This window comes from Gymnoscopelus microlampas (genome assembly GCF_963454915.1).
Source record: "Gymnoscopelus microlampas genome assembly, chromosome: 11".
NCBI lineage: Eukaryota > Metazoa > Chordata > Actinopteri > Myctophiformes > Myctophidae > Gymnoscopelus > Gymnoscopelus microlampas.
In genome coordinates this window covers 32653123-32676358 of record NC_139948.1, presented here as the reverse complement: position 1 = coordinate 32676358, position 23236 = coordinate 32653123, and the positions used below count along the sequence as shown (strand labels likewise).

General features: G+C 40.5%; 1 protein-coding gene across 1 annotated transcript in view; it reads left to right on the top strand.

The window, feature by feature from the left end:
• Nucleotides 1-14740: 14740 nt before the first annotated feature.
• znf385c (zinc finger protein 385C) overlaps nucleotides 14741-23236 on the top strand; it is a 171853-nt gene continuing 163357 nt past the window's right edge. The window contains exon 1 of the mRNA XM_084072762.1: nucleotides 14741-14967. Coding sequence (XP_083928888.1) covers nucleotides 14907-14967 — 61 coding nt within the window. The 5' untranslated portion in view covers nucleotides 14741-14906. The remainder of the gene's footprint in view (nucleotides 14968-23236) is intronic.

Sequence of the window (23236 nt, the reverse complement as noted above, 5' to 3'; positions counted from 1 at the left end):
GTTCTCTCAAGTCTTATTTGATTGACTATGTAGTTCTGTGAAGCCGACTGCAGTGTTGGTGTGGAGCCAGAGTCAAGCGTTAACCAGCCTATTTCATGCTCTATAATGGAGCAGATGAAAGAGGAGCATGTCTGTCAGTTTTTTTCCTCTGCCACTTTGGGACTTTGCATTTGTCTGCCACTAGCTTTCTGGTCCCTTTCCTCTGACACTGTTTGGACTGAGCACTTGTTTGATTAGAGTTGTGTCTTTAATGTGGGAAACAGATTAACTCATTACATTAAATTACAGTAATCAGGTTTTTGAAGTTAACTTTACTGGTTCATTTCACAGTAATGCAATATTTGACTGCCATTTATTCACCCGACAATGCCAAAGCAAACCTGAATATACGTAAATCCAATATAGTACCTTTGATTGCTAGGTAAAATCAAAAGGGCAAAATACTATAAAATCTTATATATCATTTTATTTCAGACTTTTTTGAATGTGGGACATGTGAGTGTGTGCGCACATAAATGCGTGTGATGAGTTTGTGTGTATGTTCGTAGTGGGTGGGTGGTTCGTTCATATACTGAAAAAAGTATTTCTTCCAATCTAATGATACTGCCGTCGACTGCAGCTCTGTCTCTTTAATCCCTGTTATTAATCCGTTAAAATGTTGAGTCAGTCAGGTTTACAGGGATTATTGTGGACTCATCTCAATGATTTGATAGCCTGTTGTATTGGTAATAATGACATGTTTTTTTTGGTTTGTATATTATATACTGTTTCATGTGAGAGAGAGAGACACGGATGGACCATTCCCTATGTGGGAGGATTGATGTTCAAAGCAAGGCTGTGTGGGGTGAAATAGCGAACAAGGAAAAATAACCTATAAAAGTATCTAAGACTGGCACTGAGGCAACATTATAATGCAACTAAAACATCCTGCCATCACTACACTGAAAAGGACTGCCTCTGAAATGCATGTCAGAGGCTGCATATTATTTTCACACAGACCAAACAAAACAAAAGTGAAAGGAAAACGTTGCAAAATACCTGCCATGAAAATTATTTGGGAAAATTATGACGGAAAAGATGGAAATGAGGAAAGAGTGAGTGGTAGGGTAGGTGAATAGAGAAAAGGGTTGAATAATCAAGAGACTTGGCAGAAGCTTATAAGGAGGAGTGGGGGATTAAGGGTGAGAGAGTGAATGAAAAAGAGAGAGAAAATGAGGAAGAGAAGCATTATGCTGAATGAGAAAGACTTATTATGAGGGCTGTTTTGGCTGATGTCATGCGTCATCTGTGACCTTGTCCGGACAGGACAAGCTCACGGAGACATGATGCTGCGGGAGATGGACAATGACAAAGCGGTCTCGACGGGCCCGCTGATCTCACAACCCACTTGGGCGGTGCATGGAACCAGAGATATGTTAAGAGAAGTCAAATGCCATCAACAGATTGATTTGTAGGACTCTGGCGGAGCGTAATATAGACTGATTGAATACTTTATTAGGTTATTTAGTGACCACAGCTTTAGTGAGCTGCGGCCACTAAAGCAAGTTCATATTTGCGTGGTCATTCAGAAATGGAGGATATGGTTAGAGACAACAATGCAGCCATCATCAGTCATTAATACCAACAGCAAAGCAGCAAAACAAAGCCATCGATCAGGGCTGGCGAGCTGCAGGAGGCTCTGGCTGTGCAAGCCTTGAGATGCAGGTCTGCTTAATAGAAGCACTACATTAACTGAGATCTGACAGATCCAATTAGAATGCCCTCCGTCCTCTTGCCTTCTGTCCTTAGCCTTGACCTCTATGGAGCATTCTTCAGACCTGTGGTCTGCCCAAGATATTCAGTTTGCATGCTGCTCCCTTCTCCATCTTCACCATAGCGTCACTTTCCCTCCGTTTCAGCCTGGCAAGGTATGTTATAATAACAATTATACATCCAGTGACTTTTTATATGTACCTAGCAGTACAGTACACTTTTCCCCTGGGACAAATGTCCTCCGTTTCCGATTCTGAACACTTTTTCATGCCGTCACCACACCCCCACACTTCACATCCTTCACCGGTCTATTCCTGTCCCTGTGCAAAGCTGTTTTCTCTGTTCTATCCATAAATGTCCAAATGATAGGTTTTGTGTCTAAAGGAGAAAAGGGAGTCACGCTTCACAAGACGGAGCACAGCAGAACATCTGACACTGGCTATGGAAGGGGAAACAAAGCAGTCTCATTTTCTTCACAAAATATATCTCTTTGTCCACATCTGAAGCCCTTCTCCTTTGTACCAATCACTCTCCTACTATCCGCAGTCCTCCCTCTCAATTATTTCCGAGAAAAATGCTGTACTTGTCAGTCTTTTTGCTTTTCAATAGCTAATGGTACATCTATCCCCCTTCCACCCAACATCAAGCCAATTAATTCGATCAAGCTGTCGAAAGCCATTGTCTGTCACAGCAGAGTAGTATGGAGTGACCGCAGCCTTGCCACATTTATTTCTCAGAAAGGAACAGTGCAGAGTACACCAAGTTAAATTAACCTGATTGTTTGCCTGTGAGTGTGTGCATTTAGCTTACCATAATGTGTTTTTCTGTGTGTACATGTTAATGCTGGGGTGAGGGGATGGAGGGGTTAGGTGTTGGTTTTGTTGTATTACATTTACTTTTATGGAGTTATGGAAACTTGCAGGATACTGTCGCTGTGTTTTATTTTGTAGTGATATTTTATGTTTCCTGTTTTCTGTGGTGTATGTAGGGTTTTACTTTACTGCTTGTGTACTTTTATTTTGTAGTCATGTCCTAGTGTTTCGCTGTTTTGCTGCTACCTGTGTTGTTTCACCTGTCTTGTAATTGGTAAATGTTGTTCACCTTTGTCTTGTGTAGTTCTAACCTATCATGTGTTGATTGTAGTTATGTTCTTGTGTCTAGTTAGTCCTGATTTAGGCCTATTCAAACAATACTCTCTGTGTTTAGTGTTCCCTTGCCAGTTTGGAGATGTTGTTACTGTGTTTTCCTGCCTTTGTATTCCCTGCTATGTTTGCCAATTTCACTGCAAAGTAAGTTTCTGTTTAATAAATCTTTACTGGACTTGATCTGTGTGGTTCTGCATATTGGTCCTCTTCTGATGCGCATCTTGACAGAGACAATTTAAGTTCAGGAGGAACTTTTTATTTGATTTCTTTACTGTTTACATTATTTAAATGTTCTCCCGTGTGTATTGTAGTCCCTGTCACTCTCCTCTGTTGGTCTAGGGAGGGTGTAAACCATTGGTTCTCAAAGTGGGGTCCGGGGACCCCCAGGGGTACTTGAGGGGGTTCCAGGGGGTCCCCAGCTAAATGATGGATAGTTAGGAACCAAATGGACCCATATGGGTCTGTAACTCTGAAAGTGACCCTAACGGGTCCATTTGGTTCCATTTGTACACTATCAGAGTTAAATTAACATTGATTTTACAATATGAATTGGGGTCCCAGAGATATAAATGCCATTAAATGGGGGTCCGTAGCCCTAATGCATGTCAAACTGGGGGTCCTTGAAATTAAAATGGTTGAGAATCACTGCTAGAGCCGTAAAAATCTTCTCTTATGGGGGTCCCTGGCATATCTTTTCAAATGGGGGTCCGCGGGCTAATAAGTGTCAATTTGGGGGTCCTTGACATGAAAAGTTTGAGAGCCACTGGTGTAAACAACCATGTGCTTCCTTCGATACACATGGATTAACAGTTCTTTCTTTTCACCTGACCTGACAGTGAGGAGAGCCCAATGCTCACCAGGCCATCTCTCCCAGTTGCCTTCTACATTGATCTGGCAACCAACCAACCAGTAGGGGACACTAGAGCAGCAATAAGGACGCAAGGACTGGCTTCCCACATGGGAGGTTCCTTTATGAAGATCACCAGGATTCCCAAGCCAAAGAATGCAGAGTCAGCCCCAGGGATGATGAACTGGATGAGGTATGGTGTATGGGCAATGGCCGCCTATTCATTTCAATTACACTTGCTCACCCAGTGCATAAGCTTCAAGCAACTCAGTTGAAGTTTCCTACCGTCTTTGTGCCTGGCCCATAGAAATCATGATGTCCAACATAGTATTATAATCATAATTGTGATTAACTTCCTTGTAGACATACATTTGAACTTGCAAATCCCTATAGTAGTGCATATTTGGTATGTTGGATATTGAGCGACATAAAAACAAATGTCAATGAAGTAATGCCAGTGTCTTGCTAGAATAAAAAGGCATCTCAAAGTGATGGGACAAATTGATGCTTGTCTGTTGCACAGACAGAGGCCCCCTGCAAGACAAAATGCCAATTTGAGCTTATATCAGTCAATGCCAGGGCTGGTACTACTTGCGCCGCAAGAGAGAAAGTTTAACCATATGTCTTAGAAATGCTATTTCCTGCTGCTTCCTCGAGTTCCGACAGTTGCAACCCACAACTCGCATCAGGGCTATCACACTTTGATTTCCTTTCATAGATTGACTGATAAGCTGGTTGCCGTGCTTTGGCTGCCTGCTCTAAATGCTTTATTATTGTTGTCATTTTGGACAGACATGGGGGCTGTATGGGGGGAATGTAAAAACACGCCAATGAGGTTAATTACAGTATGTCTTCTCCATTCTGTCTGTTTGTCTCTCCTCAGCTGATCTTACAAAGTAGTAGATTAATCAGCGACATATTTCTTGTGCACGCTGCCAGTGGATCAAGGAACTCAATTCCCAAATATTCAAAACGACAACTGTAATCTTTACATAACCTCAGATATTATGTGTCCGCAAGGCTATGGAGTGCATTTAACCAATTTCAGAATTACAATGGACTTGTCCTTCCAGCACAAGTCAGCTCCACACTGAAATGCCATGGCTATCGATACATGTAAAAAAAATATACATTTTTGTGGTGAAGTACTGTTGGTCCCATTGATAGTGGTTATAAAGATTGCTACATCTGTCTCTTCTGTGCCTAGACGCACTTGCATGACAGACAAAAAGAGAGATGATGAGAGAGGGAGCGATAGCAACCGAGAGAGTCTTGAGTAACCTGACACCAAATCGCAGCACTATTGACTGTTTTATAATTCGTCACCGAGAGAGAGAGAGAGGGAGAGAGACACAGCAAATTACACCATTCATGTCAAACCCACATCTGATTAACAGTACACCAACATACATTTATAAATGTGACAACATAACCCACGCACCTATGACATGGGCACATGTGCAAGCGCACAATTACGCTATGGCTAGTTTCAATGGCTAGAAAGCCTACAAAACCAGACCACATACTGAGATTAGTGCATGTTTCAGGCCTTGATTATGAAATCGAGGACTGAAACATTTGCGGCTTTTATTAAATCACGTATTAACAGCACAGACGTGTTGACAACGTTTTTGCTTTGATATCAGCAAGTGAACTGGTTTTAGATTTTTTTGCTTTCTACCCCAGGGACATCTGACCTCCTAAATTGGTATTCTACACCTATATATGCAAGACAACTTTGTGATGCACCAAGCCTTACCACATGCACAGTATTATTTATTTTCAAAGTATACTGGCAGTTTTCAACCAATATGTCACCAGAAACCCTATTCTAATTAAAGAAATCACTTTACTCCATTAAGAATCACAGAAAGTGTGTGCACGCGTGCACGCACACAGACACACACACACACACACACACACACACACACACACACACACACACACACACACACACACACACACACACACACACACACACACACACACACGTCACCTACCCTTCAAGAGAACATTTATCGCAAGTGTAAAAGACTGATAGTGAAGCTCTGGGACCAAAATCTTATTTGAAGCTTTCAGTTATTTCAAAAGGATTCCTTTTCTCGTTCCTCTTAAATCCATAAGTGCGTTTCTTTTGTCTGCCAGTGAACACAGATTTCCATTTTTCTTTCCATGCTGAAAAATTACAATATTATGAATAGCCCCATTTCAGGGGGAATACAGGTTGGTTGGAGACGAGGATATTAAGTCTATTTCAGCTCATTTTGTTAGCCCCAGAAAGTAAAATGAACATTCTCCTCGAGCATGGCTGATTCACACAATGACATTTTTATGTTTCAACTCCTTCAAAAGAGTTTAACTAACAATGAAAATATTTGTCTTTATTCATGTTACAAAAAAAAACAAAAACGTGGCCACACAGTGATTGAATTATTACAAAAGATACATTTTTGCCTTTTCAGGAAAATGCAAAATAAGCGATAAAACAATGAGTATACAGTATATGTAAAGAAAGTAGGCCTACAGTTAACAGAGGAATGTGCCGAATGGAAATGCTGTACTGTGCCTACTATATTAAGTAAAATGATGAGGGGGTAGTCAGTTACATCAGTATTTCTCAAACCTTTTCATGACACGGACGCCCAAATTAAGATATGTATTTAGCCGCGGACCTCCATCTGAAAAGATTTTGTGACCCCCCCCCCCAATACCATGCAGGTGACATCTGTATACATTTTTCAAAAAATAGATTGTTTTGAAAATAACAGATCTACAAGCTCACGGCGTGTCGCGTCACCCATTGTGACACGTTGCAAGTTTGTATAGATTGCCCATTTTCAAATAGCCGATGTGATATACGGTTAAAGTGGTTAAACTGATTTTGATGCTTTATTAACAAATGTTGCCATGGTCCGCCTGGAACCCTCTGTCAAGGACCCCTGGGGGTCCCCGGACCCCACTTGGAGAACCACCACGTTACATTATAGTCACAATCATGAAAGTGAGCTGTTAATTTACCCTCAATAACCCCCCCCCCCCCCACCCCCCCACAGCAGCCCACCCCCAGCACCACCACCACACCCCCGCCACCACCAGTGGCAGCCGCGGCAACAGGGCCAGGTGGTGTAGAGAAGGAGGCGGGAAGTGTGATGTGCAACGTGGCAGGTCAAAGCTGGGAAAGTGGGTTTGCTCTGGCGGGAAATGGCTATTTATGTAGCTGAAAATGGAGTGGGGCCTTCCTGACATTTTCATAGCCCTGCAGGCAAGAGTAACCTTCAGCAGAAAACAGAACGATTAAAGAAAGGCAGAGGGGAGGGGTGGGGGGGTGGGAGAGGGGGCATAGAAGAAGTGATTGCATTGAAGGAGGATGAGTTGTAAGGGAACAACAACAAGAGAAAAAGTACAGACAAACCAAAACAGCCTAAGATATTATTTTCCAGCCATTTGTGGGCTTAAAGTAGCACTTCATGGACATTTTCAACCTTGTCATGTTCATATAATTGGTCCTCACTAATGCTCATTATAGGACCATGAAGATAGGTTGAAAATGGGTATAGTGGTCCTTTAACACATTAAGACCTGAAGCGGATTCTAAAAATGTCTTCTAAATATCAAAAATATTTGTTCCAGGAACCCCCGGAAGCAAAGATTTGAGTTGAAAATGTCCGCTTTTAAAAATATAAATATTCAAAGATATTCAAAGATTTGCACAATCTTTTATGATTTTTCAAAAATAGATCTACAAGCTCATACCACGGCACGAAGTGAGCTTGTATATCTGCTATTTTTGAATAGCCAAAGTTTCAAATAATGGTTAAAGTGGTTAAAATATAGCTCAAATCTAAAATGACGCAGATGCTTTAATGGGTTAAGGACGGATGAGAGGGGTGATTGACAGGAAGTAGCTAGACAAGTTGAAGAGGAGATGACAATAAGAGTCATAGAGGTCAAATGGACGCCGCAAAAAAAAAAAGAAAGACCCGCTGCCTTGTCTGTGAGGATCAAGGAAAATAAATGATGAACCTCAGGCTCTCTTGGCAACTTTCCACCTCACTGCCTTCTTTAACACTGATATAAACGCTTCGAATTGTTCAACCTTGAACGCACCATGCAATGATATGAAATGACAGAGAAATGATTCTTTAAAAAATGAATAAAATAATGGTCTCACAGATCACAAATCATTGCTCTATAGTACTTAAAGGAGTGAACAATTTTTCCTCACAGAATTTAACATGGTAATGAGCATCACAAGTGGTCCTCCTCACGGTCTTTGTCGTATGTGAGTGGATATTCATTCAATGCACGTGTAATCATGTCAATCAGTCTGTGTTATACTTGTTCGCCTTCATTTTCAATCAGAGGTGCAGTGAAGGAGTGCAGTGTTTTTTCCCATGGAACTAATTGAAAAAGAAATAGCTATCAAGTGAATTATCATTTTGATTCTTAAACATAGACCTTTAATTCCAGAGCTGCACAATATGAGAATTTAGAAGAATATGAATATCAGTGAGGTTACATGAACAGATTGTCAAGGTCATGAATAACTTGAAAGCACACTGTGTTACATTCTATACATCTGTGAGATAGATATTCACAAAAAAAGATTGCATGCTTGCTGGGTAAACACTTGCTATAAATAGAATAAGAATTATAGCTCAATGTATAGGGCAGGGTTATTTATCAGTCGATCAGACAGAACAAACAGAATTCAGGAGAAACTGAGGGAAAGAGGAAGTGATTTTCTGTGGCTGTGTGGCTAATGGCCTTTGATTACAAGTGGCCTTATTTCTCACAAATGGCTGCTTTGTCTTACTTTGCCATGAGTAACTGCGGAAAATGTTGAGTTCCCTGTATTTAGATGTAGATGTCTAAACAAGTTATATGTAATGAAATACATGTAAATACTAATATACATTACTTATTATATATACATATTACACAGAAAGGTGCATCACTGCGCCTTTAACAAAGACAATGAGAAAGTAACATTTGATCAACACATTACGCTCAGTCCTATGGGAATTTCTAGTAGTGATTGAGAGAAACAAGCATTGAAAGATTGTCTTACTACTGTACACTGTGATAAATGCAAAATAAATGTAACATGCATGGTATAATGTATTTTTCTAGGCAGAAATCCAGCTTGATAGTCAGCATAGTTTTAATGTATTTTCCTGTATGGACTTTTTTCTGTTTTGACTGGAAGTACACTACCTGAAAATACGATATGGCCTGCCTTACTTTTGTTCAGTGAAACATCAACGGTAGATGTTTTCCACTCTAGTGTAGTACATTTTTACAATCTAAATCTAAAACAATATCTACCCAGCCATCTTGCAGCCAACTCACCATGTAAAAAAAACCTCTGCCGCCAAACACGGTTGTTGCCAATGGTGTGGTTTAAATTCATGGCTGAAGAGACCCTGGAGTTTATCCGGGCGCAAAGGGACCAAAACAAAGAACAGTGACCTTAAATGGTTTATTGAAAGGCAGCACCTTGAAAGTAATATTCCACTGTCTAATAAACCTTAAAGATACCAAAAATGGTTTGATAACATTTTGGCACCCAAGGGATGAAACTGTCTGCTCCAAAGTATCGATCCCAATACCACCTGGTGTCTCAGAGTGCAAACTAAGTAGAAGATGTGAGAAATTCCAGAACCACCTTATCTCTTTTTAGTTTTACTTTGATGAATACAACTCTGATATGTGACTGATTATCATCTTTAATGTAAGCTTAAAACCCCCAAATCCCCCAGCCTGTAACAGTGAAGTGACTCCCTGGGCTGAAATAGGCTGTTTGCTGAGACCACATGATTTATAGATTGTTATCAGCATTTATATTACAATTTGTGTGCCATTACAAGTACAGTAGATGTTGTACAGTAAGCTATTTTGTGTGCCATTACAAGTACAGTAGATGTTGTACATTAAGCTATTTTTAGATGGTACTCATAGAAATAATATGCTCACATAAGCTGTACAAGCTGGAAGGTGCACTGCTCCTTCTAAATTGACAGTGGTTCCGCTCCATGCAGAGTCCTCTGTGTATGTATAGTAGGTGTGGGAGTATGCATTTGTGCTTATTAATATGTATGGCTTTTTATGAGTGCTCCCCCTGTGGAATACAAAGCTGTTAGTGCATAAGAGTGTGAGAGATTGAAGGGCCTTTGTACTTCAGTGAGCTCCGAGGCTCCCTACCGGAGAAAGAAGCTGTGAGTCGACTCCAGGGGCAGCGAGGTCCGGAGGGTTAATTGCCAAGTCATACATCACCCTGGACAGTAGTTTATGGATGCTTTTATATCATGACCCAGTTGGTGTACACCAAAAGAGTCTGCTGCAGTGTGTTTACTTTGTCATTGTTAATGATATAATCAAACGATTGAGACTAGAACAACTGAACCCCCGAGCAAGTAGTGCTCTCATTCCAAAATGCTATTAACAGATTTCGATGAAGTTATTCTCTGAAATCCTATGAGTTAATATTTCAACGACATTGACTGAAATGTTGCCTTTAGTGTGCAACTATTTTTCAGTTTCTAATATTCCATTGTGTTTTTTTTGTGCTATTGTCTACATTCATTTGTAACAGAAGGTGCTTTTTTTAATAAATTGAATATTTCAGTTTGGAACAAACTTGTTAGTTTGACCCATCATAGAGTTTGAGCATGAGCAGCATAGAGTGAAGGGACAGAACGACAGCTGGGAAGGAAGTCATCAGTTGGTAGTAGGAAGATATAGAGTCTCCTTCCTTTATTAACGCATTATCACATCCAAACAAATACTCAGCATCTTATTCAGAGAGATACGCTTCTCCATCGTAAACAGTGATTTCTCATGGGCAACTGCCAATCACAGGCAAATCTGTCTCCACTGCTGGCATGCTGTTGTGACAGTGGGGAATTGATTGAGCCTGGAGGGACAACCGAAGCCAAGCCTGAGTCACACTGGATGTGGAGGAGATAAACGGGAAAAGGTCGATACATGTCTGAAACAAGGGCAAAGCCACATCTTTTTTCACGAAAAAAATCACTTCCTCTCTCTCCCTTACCTGGGTCAAAATCTGGCCCCGCCGTTTGGTCATCATAGTGCCACAAGGCAGCTGGCATAATTAGCTTCATAGTAAACCCACTGGACACTTCTAATTACAGACCAATGGCAAGGGCAAGTGACCATAAACTGAGCAGTAGCATCAAATACTGGCTGTAGTAGTTGAATGAATAATGAGTGATTTTGAGTTGCCTTGCGATTCATGGACACACCAGATGGACACTTTATTCTATGACTGATTTAACAGCAGCCTAATACAAATTACAACAAAAACTATGTGGGCAAAGGGGCATTGTGTACAAAACCATAACATTTTTAACTTTTAGAAATCCTTTTATTAATTTGAGTCATGTTTGAATTGATGGCTGCTATTCTGTTCAAGCAAGGTCATTTATATGAAATCATGATTTTGATTGCGCAGGGGTGTTTCATCAGTTTGTCAGTTGATCCTCAAGGACAAACTAGAATGCCAATGAAGAAGTCTGCACAACTAAAGGGACTACTAATACCATACTTGAATTACCCAGCATTCATCTATTGGCTTCGACAACTTACTGTATAACAGCATTATGTAAATAGAGCTGTTGAGCATAACGACAATCCATTCCTTTTTTGTCATACTGTAACATTTCCATATTCAATTTTTTACAGATTTCCTTTTGACTGTACTCACTGAAACTGAAACAAATCTACTGCTTGATGTGCCTATGCCTCTTGTCCTTCTCTCCAGCCACTTGCTGTTGTCCATCAGAGATTTGAAAATGAGGTTTAAGGTTCATCGTGGAACCTTCGGTTGCTACGGAAACCAGGCTCGGGACATATGGCAGGAATTTGGGTGTGGGTGGGAGTTTCAAAGGATGGACAGACCGGTCAAGAATTATAGAGTTATAGAAACCTGTGATCTATTTTATATACTAGATATGTGTGCACATAAATTACATCAACAGATGTTTGAGGATGAGTTACCTTTGATAATTATTTTGCTGGACACAGTTCATAATCATTGCCATGGTTTGAAAGGGCAAGTGACATCTATAAAGAGCAAGGACGCCTTCTTTGCAGCAGGTGCCTCTGTGATTAATGTAGCACAGTGGGTTGACAGAATACATGATTTGGATAGTGAAATACCTTTTTAAGTCGTTTATTTTTGGCTTCCATCCAGGCCTTTCCCCATTAAGAGGGGATCTGATTGCAGACATTGAGAACTGCCAATACAGCTTAAACCACAACAAACTACTATAAACTAAAAGGCATAACTTGGATTTCTCCAAAGTTCAACAAATGTTGAAATTCTAACCAAATGGTTTAATGCAGGGGTCTTCAACAGGGGGCCCGGGACCCCTAGGAGGTCCTCAGAGTTACTACAGAGTTATCTACAAGCTCACAACGCCTCTGCTATTTTTGGCAAAACATTTTTGGTGTAGAGGGAAAAAAGAGCAGACCAAGTAAAAAAATAAAATAATGTGCAACACAATTTCATACAATATAGAGGCGGTCCCTGCTTCATCTCTCTATCAGCTAGGTGGTCCTTGGCCTGACAAACTATAAAGACCCATGGTTTAACTGGTCTGGCACAGAGTGTTAGTTGGTCAGCTGAAGGAGGTGAAGTTGTCGTTGGAGAGCTGGTGTTGTGTTTCGCTCACCATTCTGTGGGTTATTTTTATGATCGTATGGTGTGCCAGCGCATTTGCATGGAGAAGGACATATCTGGAACCCTCAAATAGGTATCCAAGAGCATTCATCACCTCACTGCTGACAACCTTTTCCTTGTAACTCTCCGTGATTTAGAAGCTCGCCGCTGTAGCTCTAGTATAGAGCAGGGTAGGCAACTATAGGCATGGGTGCCAACATTGGCACAGGGGAGGGTGATCACTGGCACACTGGCATAAGTGTGAGAGAGAGGTTTTTTCTTGTAAAATTAAAATGTAAAAAGTTTAGTCAGTTAAACTAAGTCCCCTTACGTCTATATACAAATTACATCCTGCACATAATTCTACATTCAGACTCCTAACTCTGACTGGGGAGGGAGTCTGAGAGATTATTGCTCTCTTGAGTCTAATGATAATTACATCCTGATGTGAAAGAAAATATTCCTAAAGAAGATAGAAAAAATAAAGGTTGTTAAAGCCTATGGACAATCACAATCAGTTGGAAATATTACATTTGTGATGTGGTGTCATAATTAAACTTAATTGATATGTCACACACTGACTGTCAAGACAATGAAAACTTGGCACGACCCCTGGTATAGAGGCTATTCTCTGCGCTTATGTCCATCCACGCAAACCTTTTTACACACTGCTATCGCCATGGCTAATAAAAGAATAGTAGGCTATACAACAAATTTGTATTAAAATTAAAATGATGCATAGAGGTAAACATGAAAACAGTCAAATAGCATTAATCAGCAAGCATATAGTTCTTGTAGTTTAGAGAAAATAAACCATATAGGAAGACAGTTCATCTTTATTTAGGCTATGCGACCGTCTATTTTAGTCATATCACATCTGCCCAGATAAACACCCCATTCAGAGGTCAATATACTCACTGCCACTACTACATTTTCCTTGATAGAAGCACAGGCAGATGAATAGGCTAATATGAGGTCAAGTTGAATAAGCTACTTCCATCACTCACCCAGTGGGAAGCAGCCAGATATTTACCCATGGGAACATCATGTGTGCCGAGGAGCCTATTGATATAATATATGTTAATTAGAACACGAGGGCTTGCATTTTCTTCATGATATTTGGAATGTGAGTCGATACACTGGCCTGGAAAATGACTGAAAAAAATAATAACGTGAGTGATGTAGGCTAATTAAGGCGCAGGATGATGGTAACAGGATGGGTGGGCACTAGGGACATCTGGGCACCTCGATGTAAAATTGGCTATTTTGTCCAAAATGTAAAAAAATATATATATATATATATTTGGAAAATGTTTTTAAGTAAAGTAAAATATACATGATTAGAACATGCTTAAACATTGGACAATTAAGGTCTTAATATTTTGCTGCAAATTGATACCAGTCATTTGGTAGCATAAACAAGTTGAAGGACAAATTAAGTCTGATATTGATATACCTAGCCATGGTTCACATGACGCTTGTATACACAAGCGTCATGGTGCCAGTTGCCCCTGGGTTTTCGCGGATTTCTTTTTGTTTAGATTGCCAACTCTCACATGTACATAAACGTTCAGATTTCAAATATAAAGTGCTTACCACAGAGCCACGGATGTTACCTCGCGATGCGGACCACATTAAGTACCCGTATCTCCCGTATTGTTCAATAAAAAGCATTTTAAGCCCGTCACCGGCCATTTCCTTTTTTCAGGTTTTTTTTTTTTTAATGTATCAGAGTGCAATACACCTCCCAACCATTAGGTGTCGCATGGTTGAAAGTATCGGAGAAAATTTGGAGAAAATGGCCGGCGATCGGATTAAAATGCTTTTTATTGAACAATTCGGGAGATAAGGGTGCTTAATGTGGTCCGCATCGCGAGGTAACATCCGTGGCTCTGTGGTAAGCACTTTATATTTGAAATCTGAACGTTTATGTACATGTGAGAGTTGGCAATCTAAACAAAAAGAAATCCGCGAAAACCCAGGGGCAACTGGCACCATGACTGTCATGGAATGACAGTCATGTTTCAGGGCTATGATATACCATGCATGTTCACATCATGTATATTTTACATTACTTAAAACAAAATTTCAAATATTTTATTTTCTAACATTTTGGACAAAATAGCCAATTTTACATCGAGGTGCCCAGATGTCCCTGGTGCCCACCTATCCTGTATCCTGGTCGAGAGGAGGGAGAGCGAGCTAGAGAAAGAGAGAGGGTGGGGGCGGGAGAGAGAGTGTGTGAGAGAGAGATACTTTGGAAATAAAAATGAAAAGGCTTTCTAATGAATTGTTTCGTTTATAGAGCAGAAAAGTCGTGAGGTAAGGGTGTCACTTCAGCAAGGAATGGTCACGATATCGTGCGTCGGTGCGTGGACACAGTGGACACTCTGGTTTAGTGACAGCGCGCTTTCAAAGCTCTGTTGGCGACTCCGCGTGAGCTCGACGTTGGCAAGCAGTCAGTGAGTCTGTGCGAGTGATGTTGGGCACCACCACCACGGACGAGCATCGGGGTAATAATCGCAAACGGAGCGGGACAGGTAAAGCAACAGTCTATGTTCTTTTGCTTACGCTACGTTACTGGTTGTGGTTTTCTTTTCCTTTTCTTTTTCCAACAAAGTTTTGCGGTTCAGTTCTGTTTGTGCTCCACGTGACCGCAGCCTATCTCAAAAACAGATTAGGAGTCCTCCTGAATCTTAATTCTTCTTCCTTTTTGTTGCCTATTTCGTATTTTATATTTATTTATGTTCATCAAGAAGCCTATGTTAGAATTCTTGATGAGCGTAATGAAAAACAATTTAGCAATTAAAGTTTATTTTGAGGGCCAGCAGTGTCTCAATTATTGTCATAATAAGGTGACACCTGTTCACATGAGACATTAAAGCCCCTATTGATGATGCCTAAGGCAAAGTCTTAGAAGTGTATTTGTTTTTTTAGACTATAGAAATTAAGATAATTTCTCCACACATTGTTTCACGACGCCTAATTGGTTGTATAGGCCTGTTCCAACAGATCTAACATGTGCAGGTCAGACCAGGTATAGCTGTATAGTATAGCCTACTCATAGGCTATAGCAACGGGTCGATTCTGGCAACATTTATGACACCCCTGCTTTGTCCTCCTTTATGCCCTGTGTGTGCAGACTGTGCACCCAGTGATCTCACCTGTTATCCAATTAGAGGGGGTCAATAATGTCCTCAGTGGTGGTCTGCACTGTGTTTTCACTATTATAGAATTAAATCTTGTAATGGTGAAATATCAGTCCAAAGGGAGTATATGGGTGAATCTCAGTCCAAAGTTAATAGGATATTACTGCTATAGGCCTTTACCTGTAGTAGTCTGTGGGAATAGATATTAAAAGGGCAGTATATATTTGACTTGATGTCTCTAAAATGGACATAGGAATTACCAGCACTCACAGAAATGTCATTCATATACTTTTTTTTTTTTTTTTTAACTGGCATGGGAAGCAAACAGTTTGCCAATTTAATAAAAGTACCTGAAGGACATTTGACTGTGAAGTGTCTATGTGCACCCGTTAAGAAATCACTAGAAGAAGTTTGAGTAGTGTTCGCAAGTCTCTAAAATGAGCAAACTTTTATACATTGTAAGTGAGACTTTCGGTAAGTTTTGCCACAAGATGGTCAGTTATTATTCTGCACACATACCGTCTTGGTCCACTGGGCCACAAATGACAGATGTTGTAGCCTAATGCTTATAAATTAATTTCTGAAGTTTGACATGATCAGAATTGTGAGTGGACTGATTTAAACAAAGAAAATGAAAACAGGCAAGGACTATGAAGAACATATGCAGTAAACTATTCTGTACAAACAGCAGTGTGTTCCTTTTACAACAAATAACGTTGCTGCTTAAACCGGAGAAGTTTGTCAGTTGGCAATATTACACAAAATGCAGTCTCTGTTGTGTTTCTTTATTGTTTTGCTGAATGGTATTGTAACAAGCTAGAGCTAAGATTAATCAAGGGAAATGTCAACGGCTTGATCCTGGAACAGTGGAATAGTGTATTTGCTGTGTGCAGGGTGTATCTTGGATACCACCTTTTTGCTGGCTCTCCTATTGAATGTCATTGCATGCTTTATTGCTGAGATCTAACTTGTAACTATTTTTGTAAAGAAAGGGTCACACTCAGAAATCCATTCACTTGATTTATTTGTTAATCATTAATTGTTCATGTAGCAGAACGTTTTCAGACATCTGGCATTTATCAGTGTGATGATGGCCACACCGATGATGGTCGGATGACCGGAAACGTTCTGGGACATAAATTATGAAGAATTAAATCAACTAAATCGACTATTTCTGAGTGTGACTCTGTCTGCCGATTTCTGTGGTTTATAGACATCTAGGATAGCACATGGGTGGTCAGAGCGCAGTGACATCCCTGCAAACAGAATTGAGATCTATCTTGTTAAATATTGTGCAAAAAGTTTGTTGGCAATTAGGACATTCCTGTTTTCCTATATTATTGCCTGGGAACCAGTGTCATTCATTTTCTTTTTTTGATGTACTTCAGACAGACAGACAGACAGACAGAGATACAGAGAGACAGACAGACAGACAGACATACAGTATACAGACTTATCTCTCATTTCCCATGTGGTTGCTTGTGTTTAAATTGTTTATTTTAGCACACCAAGAGACTCACACGTCTGTCTGTGTTGTTAGTGGTTAACAGTCATGTCAATCCCTATACTTCAGGGTCCCACGGGTGAAATCCAGCAGCCCCAGCATCATGATGGGGAGTGCACAGCTTGTGCTCAAAACACTTGTCAGTACAAGGGGACATTTCACAGAGAATCATTAATATCCCCACATTTTAAGCGGCAGTGGTCCCTGTGTGGGGCCATAGATCCTGTCATTTCCAGGAGTCAGAAGATGGATTGGTTCTTTTTAGGGACTGTTTATGGAAGCTTTACGGAGATTGTTAATGTTATTTGGTGAGAATGTAGCATTAGAGTCCACCTCTCTTGAAGAGCAACACATTCCTGTACGTAATGAAGGCAGTGGAGACAAGTGAGCAAGATAAAGGTGTGTGTGTGAGTACGGAGGGGGAGTAGACAGATAGACAGACAAACAGACAAAGAGAAAGCATGCTTGAGGAACCCTCTACATCCCACCTCGCATATATTGATGGCAGACAATTGGACTCGAGTCATAGTGACTCGACTCGAGTCTGACTCGAGTCACATATTTGACGACTTGCGACTCGACTCGGACTTTGAATGTAAAACTTGCGACTTTGACTCGGACTTGGAAGGTAATAAGACCAACGAGACTTGAGACTCGACTCGACTTGCTTAGCCAATGACTCCTGACTCGACTCGACTTGCTAGCCAATGACTCCTGACTCGACTCGACTTGAGACAAGATGACTCGTGACTTGTTTTGTCATCGGAGTTCCCCCCGCATAATAAACAGAGCAGTTGAGATTTCATTCGGCCAGATATTTCTCAATTTTACTTGAATTCTTATAATTTTAATGTTTATATGATCCGTAAAGTTTATATTTTCATTTGGTATCAGTCATGAATTTATTATAATTTATTATAATTTATTATCTTATTTTCTGTCATTTATTTCCACGCGCAATGGCGCTTAATAAACAGAGCAGTTGAGATTTCATTCGGCCAGAACTTTCTGAATTTTACTTGAATTCTTATCATTTTAATGTTTATATGATCTGTAAAGTTTATATTCTCATTTGGTAGCAGTCATGAATTTATTATAATTTATTATAATTTATTATCTTATTTTCTGTCATTTATTTCCACACGCAACTTCAAGCCATGGTGCGTAGATACATAACCGGAAAACTCGCCCCAAAACACCATTGCCCCCATTTCTTTTCGCGGACCAGCGGTTCTTGTATTCCTGTATTTGTTTTACTGAGGATAAGGTTCGAAATACGTTTATGGTTAGCCATGTTATTAGTTTTACTGATGTTACGTTTAGGAATAAGGTTAGGGTTAGGCATAGTTTAATGAGGTTACGTTTAGGAATACCAGGTGAATATCACTGGATTTCCCCCGGGGTGACTGTTTTGGGGCGAGAGTTTTGGTGTTCGTCTGTAGTGGGCAACAGCGCATGCGTCCGCCATAATGCTATCAGGATCAGATTATTAGATATTATTATCAGATATTAGAAGTATATTGGGTACCAAATATACTTATACAAAGACGTTTTACTCTTGGAAAGGTTTACTCATCCATTCATTGCACTGACCCAAGTTTATATATTTGTAGGCCAGATGACTGTAGGCCAGATGAGGGTTGTGTGTGTGTATGTGTGTGTATATATATATACACACACACACACACACACACACACACACACACACACACACACACACACACACACACACACACACACACACACACACACACACACACACACACAGTTATGTTTCCTTTTTATACGTATATCTAGGTGTGCCCTGGGATCTTTTGGCTATGCCAGGTGTGCCAAAAAGGTTGAGAAACACTGCTTTAGTGTAATTTAGCCTTTCCCTTTCTAACTAAATGATCAGATATGTAATGTTGTAATGGATAAATGAACAGCTTTATGCTGGTTTAATTCTTGACTTTAAGATACGGTTTCTCTCTTCAAGATATAAACCTGAGTGCTTTGTGGGTGGGCTGGGGAACAATAGTAGTGAGGGACTTGACACAACCTTGTGACTCGACTTGTGACTCGGCTTGACTTGCCAACAACAGAAAGACTTGGGACTCGACTTGGACTTGGGACCAAATGACTTGGGACTCGACTTGGACTCGGACCGGAGGGTATAGGATTGACTTGGGACTCGACTTGGACTTGGGACCAAATGACTTGCGACTCGACTTGGACTTGGGACCAAATGACTTGGGACTCGACTTGGACTCGGACCGAAGGGTATAGGATTCACTTGGGACTCGACTTGGACTTGGGACCAAACGACTTGGGACTCGACTTTGACTCGGACCGGAGCGACTTGAACAATACTCTGATTGATGGGGGTGTGCATAAACTCTTAGTGACAGGCTGAGTGCTTTACAGTGTGCAGTGGTGACAGTCTTATTATGGCAACAAACCAGAATGAAGCAGTGCTCCTCCCTTGTGGCGCCTTGACAGTTCCCTCGGCCCCTGAGCACTGAGCCTCCCTAGCTTCCTCTGGTCTCCCTCCAAGTAGATCAAGTCGTTCAGATTTGCTCGTCATGCCTGCGGCCCCACAGGCCACACCACCATGTCTACAGCTATTTCACTTTAATATGTATTTGCGTTCCTTTAGGGCATTACTGCACTTTTGCCTCATTTAACTTCGTATTGAACAGAACTACGGGTGGGGGAAAACATGATTGCCAGCCCCCATAATCGTCATTTACAAGAAGATTTAGTTTGAAGGCCTGGATATCCACCACTTGACAGAATAAATTGCAGAAGTGTTCAACACATTATGCTGCAAGTAAATTATTTAGTTACATGCATACTGGTACTTATAAAAGCAACTCAGTACATGCTGCAGTTGGTTTATGGTTTAAGGGAACTTGTTGTAGTTAATGAGTTGTAGGTACACAAATGTACCCATTGTGTTGTGGGTACATTTGTGTGAATGTAAAGTAACATTGTACTTTGGAGAAAGGCACCATATAAATCATAAACGTGTGTGTGTGTGTGTGTGTGTGTGTGTGTGTGTGTGTGTGTGTGTGTGTGTGTGTGTGTGTGTGTGTGTGTGTGTGTGTGTGCGTGTGCGTGTGCTCGTGCATATGCGTGTGTGTTATTATGGATAGACTTTCAGTAGGCTATATGGATTTTTCAGACCATAATTAGCTGAAAGAGCCTTTGGAGAGTGAATATGCAGTCGTTTCATAAGCGGTCTTAATTAATGTCTCCGCCTGTATTGTCTGGGTTCAACTCTGCTCTGCTCGACTGCTGCATTGCTATTGTTCCCCCTACACCTTTTAATTTTCACCCTGTGATTTTGTTCGTGGGGTGTTTTGGGTGCCCTTTCCCTGTTCTGCAGTGACCTTCTATTGAGCCCTCGTCTCCCTTCTTCGTTATCCTTAGTATCATCACCAGCCGGGCCAAGGTGACCATCTAGCTCACCAACAGCACACCCAGCTTGAACGCAAACGCCCACACATTCAATTTATGGATGGGTCATTGCCCCCCTCATCTCTTATCTCTCTCTCTCTCTCTGTCCCTCTTTCTACCACACTCCCACTGTGTATCTGCGTCGCCCTTGGTTTCAGCCTACGTTGCAGACGGCCAGAGTAGCACCGTGACCTTCAGTCCCTCGTCTATGAAAAGTTTCGCCCCAAAAACCATGACGTGATGGCCAGTTGCTTCGTCTGCTGCCAGCACAAACACACAGTTAAACCCCAATTAGCCGGGGGAAGCTGGGCACAGGAGGAGGTCACCGCGCTGTCACATCTACGCAGGCCAGCTCTGTCATCCTCCACCTGGTATAGCTCACATGGAGCAACACACGCCCCAGCTAGGGCTGGGCAGTTAACCGAAAATGTATAGAAACCGATATTTAGAACCAATAACCTTAATCTTGCTCATGTAAGTTAGTTGAATAATCAAGAAGCAGGTTATTTTTTATGAACATGTTATTATGTTCTTATATCAATGATTCTACATGAAAGATAATCGACTAAATCGTTTAGTCTTACAAAATGGTGGCGTACAAAAATAGCAAAAATAGACGATCTTCAAGCTCACAATGCGTCGCATTGTGTCTCATTGTGAGCTTGTAGATCTGCTATTTTCACTCTCTCTCTCTCTCTCTCTCTCTCTCTCTCTCTCTCTCTATATATATATATATATATATATATATATATATATATATATATATATATATATATATATATATATATATATATATATATATATATATATATATATATATGTATGTTTAAATAATCATTCATGAATCATAATCAAAAGTTTGAATTAATCGTGATGGATTGATATTGAAGTCATATTTCAGCCCTGTAGAGCAAGGGTTCCCAAACTTTTCAGGCCGCGACCCCCTAAAATGATCATATTTGAACTAGGGACCCCCCACCCTGACAAGCACTTGGAATTGTAGGCATTACTTTTAGTTTGACTTGGTTCCACAGATAAATATTGTGAAAATAGCCAAACTACAAACTCGGCTATTTTCACAATGTTTGCCTATTTCTTACGTAATATTTGACAATTCGGCCAATTTGGGATTATAAAGGTCTTGAAAGTCATTAAAATTGTAATTTAAGAAATGTGCAGATACCCTGTATACACTTATACTGTATGTTAGTTTTTTACTGTTGAGTGAGAAAACAATGTAATAATCTGGGGACCCCCGACTGTAGAATTTACTTCAAGTTCTACAGTAGATTAGATTAGTAGAGTTATTTAGAATTCAACAGCAACCGAGCACTGTCAGATATTATAATTGTGACTCATGTAAATGAGTGTGCAGGCAACCCTGCAAACCTTATACCAGGCAGACATGTGTACATTTTTTTTATTAACATCATTTTACATTTTTACCGAGAGGCCCTCACATAATAGTCACTGACCTATGTAAATCCCAGTGGAACTAAATTATTAATGCACTGACCCTTATTAGGACATGAACATGTCCTCTCTTTTTCTCTCTAACTTGTTGTGGTGGCATTCTAAAAAGGTAAAGACAAATAATAGAAAAGGCTATTCAGGAAGTCAAACAAAAGCACCACATATTTTACTTATGCTCTCATTATATGCTTTAGTTTACAGCATCAAATATAATAGTACAGACACAGCACTTGTGGATTTAGTTGAAAGACTGGTGGTTAACACATTGAAATTAGGCTATTTGCAGACAATTATGTGAACATCAGTTTCCGAGTATAAAAACTACAGTCAAACTACATTTGCAACAGAGACAATTAATGTAAAACTGGCAGAAAAAGGCTTGCTCGCTGCATAAAAATGAAGGAAAACTATATAGCACTGACGAAGGTCCCAGGACCGAATCGTTAGCTTTTTTTTTTTAATTCACCCCTCACTATGAGCACAGAGCACATTATGAGCATTTAAAATATAGAAATTATATTTTCTTCTGTCTGTCTAAGGAGTCTTCCTTAATCTTTATGCAGCGAGCGAGTCTTTTTCTGACAGTTTTCCTTTGTTTTTGAGACCACCGCACCTGCAGTCAACCGTGACCAAAGGACAAAGGCGCAACAGTTTTCCCTGTTCTTTTTGACAATGAATGTATAAATATTTTCACAGGGGTGTTAAGGGTGTTAACAGAGAAGGACCCAAATGCAGACTTCTGAGGCTAAGCAGGTGCAATTCAATAGATTTAATAAACAACAGAAGGTACAGTAATCCAAGGACAGGCCAAAAGCACGCAGGGAAGGTCGGCAGAAGCGGTTCCAGGGATGGGACATTTCCCATTCCAGGGGAAAACAGAAACATGAGAAAAGGAATGCAAAGCCTAGTAAGTCGAGACATGAAACACTGAGTAACATTGACAATCTGGCAGGGAAGAGAGGAAGTGAACTGGTGTAAGTAGCGAGGGCTTGATTATGGAATGAGGTGCAGGTAAAGAAGCTCTGTGGTGACTACCGGGCTGATAAAAATGAAAAGTGAAAACAGTACGTGGGTGAGGCAGTCAGGTAAAAGGGAAAGTTATCTCTTGGATAAGTGGAGAATAGCAGGTGTTGGGAGTCGAATGTGCATAGCTGTTATGCTATATGTTTATTTGTATATATATTTATTTTTCTCCCTACTCTTCTTTCTATCGCTATTCTTCTTCCCTTTCCTGCAAATAAT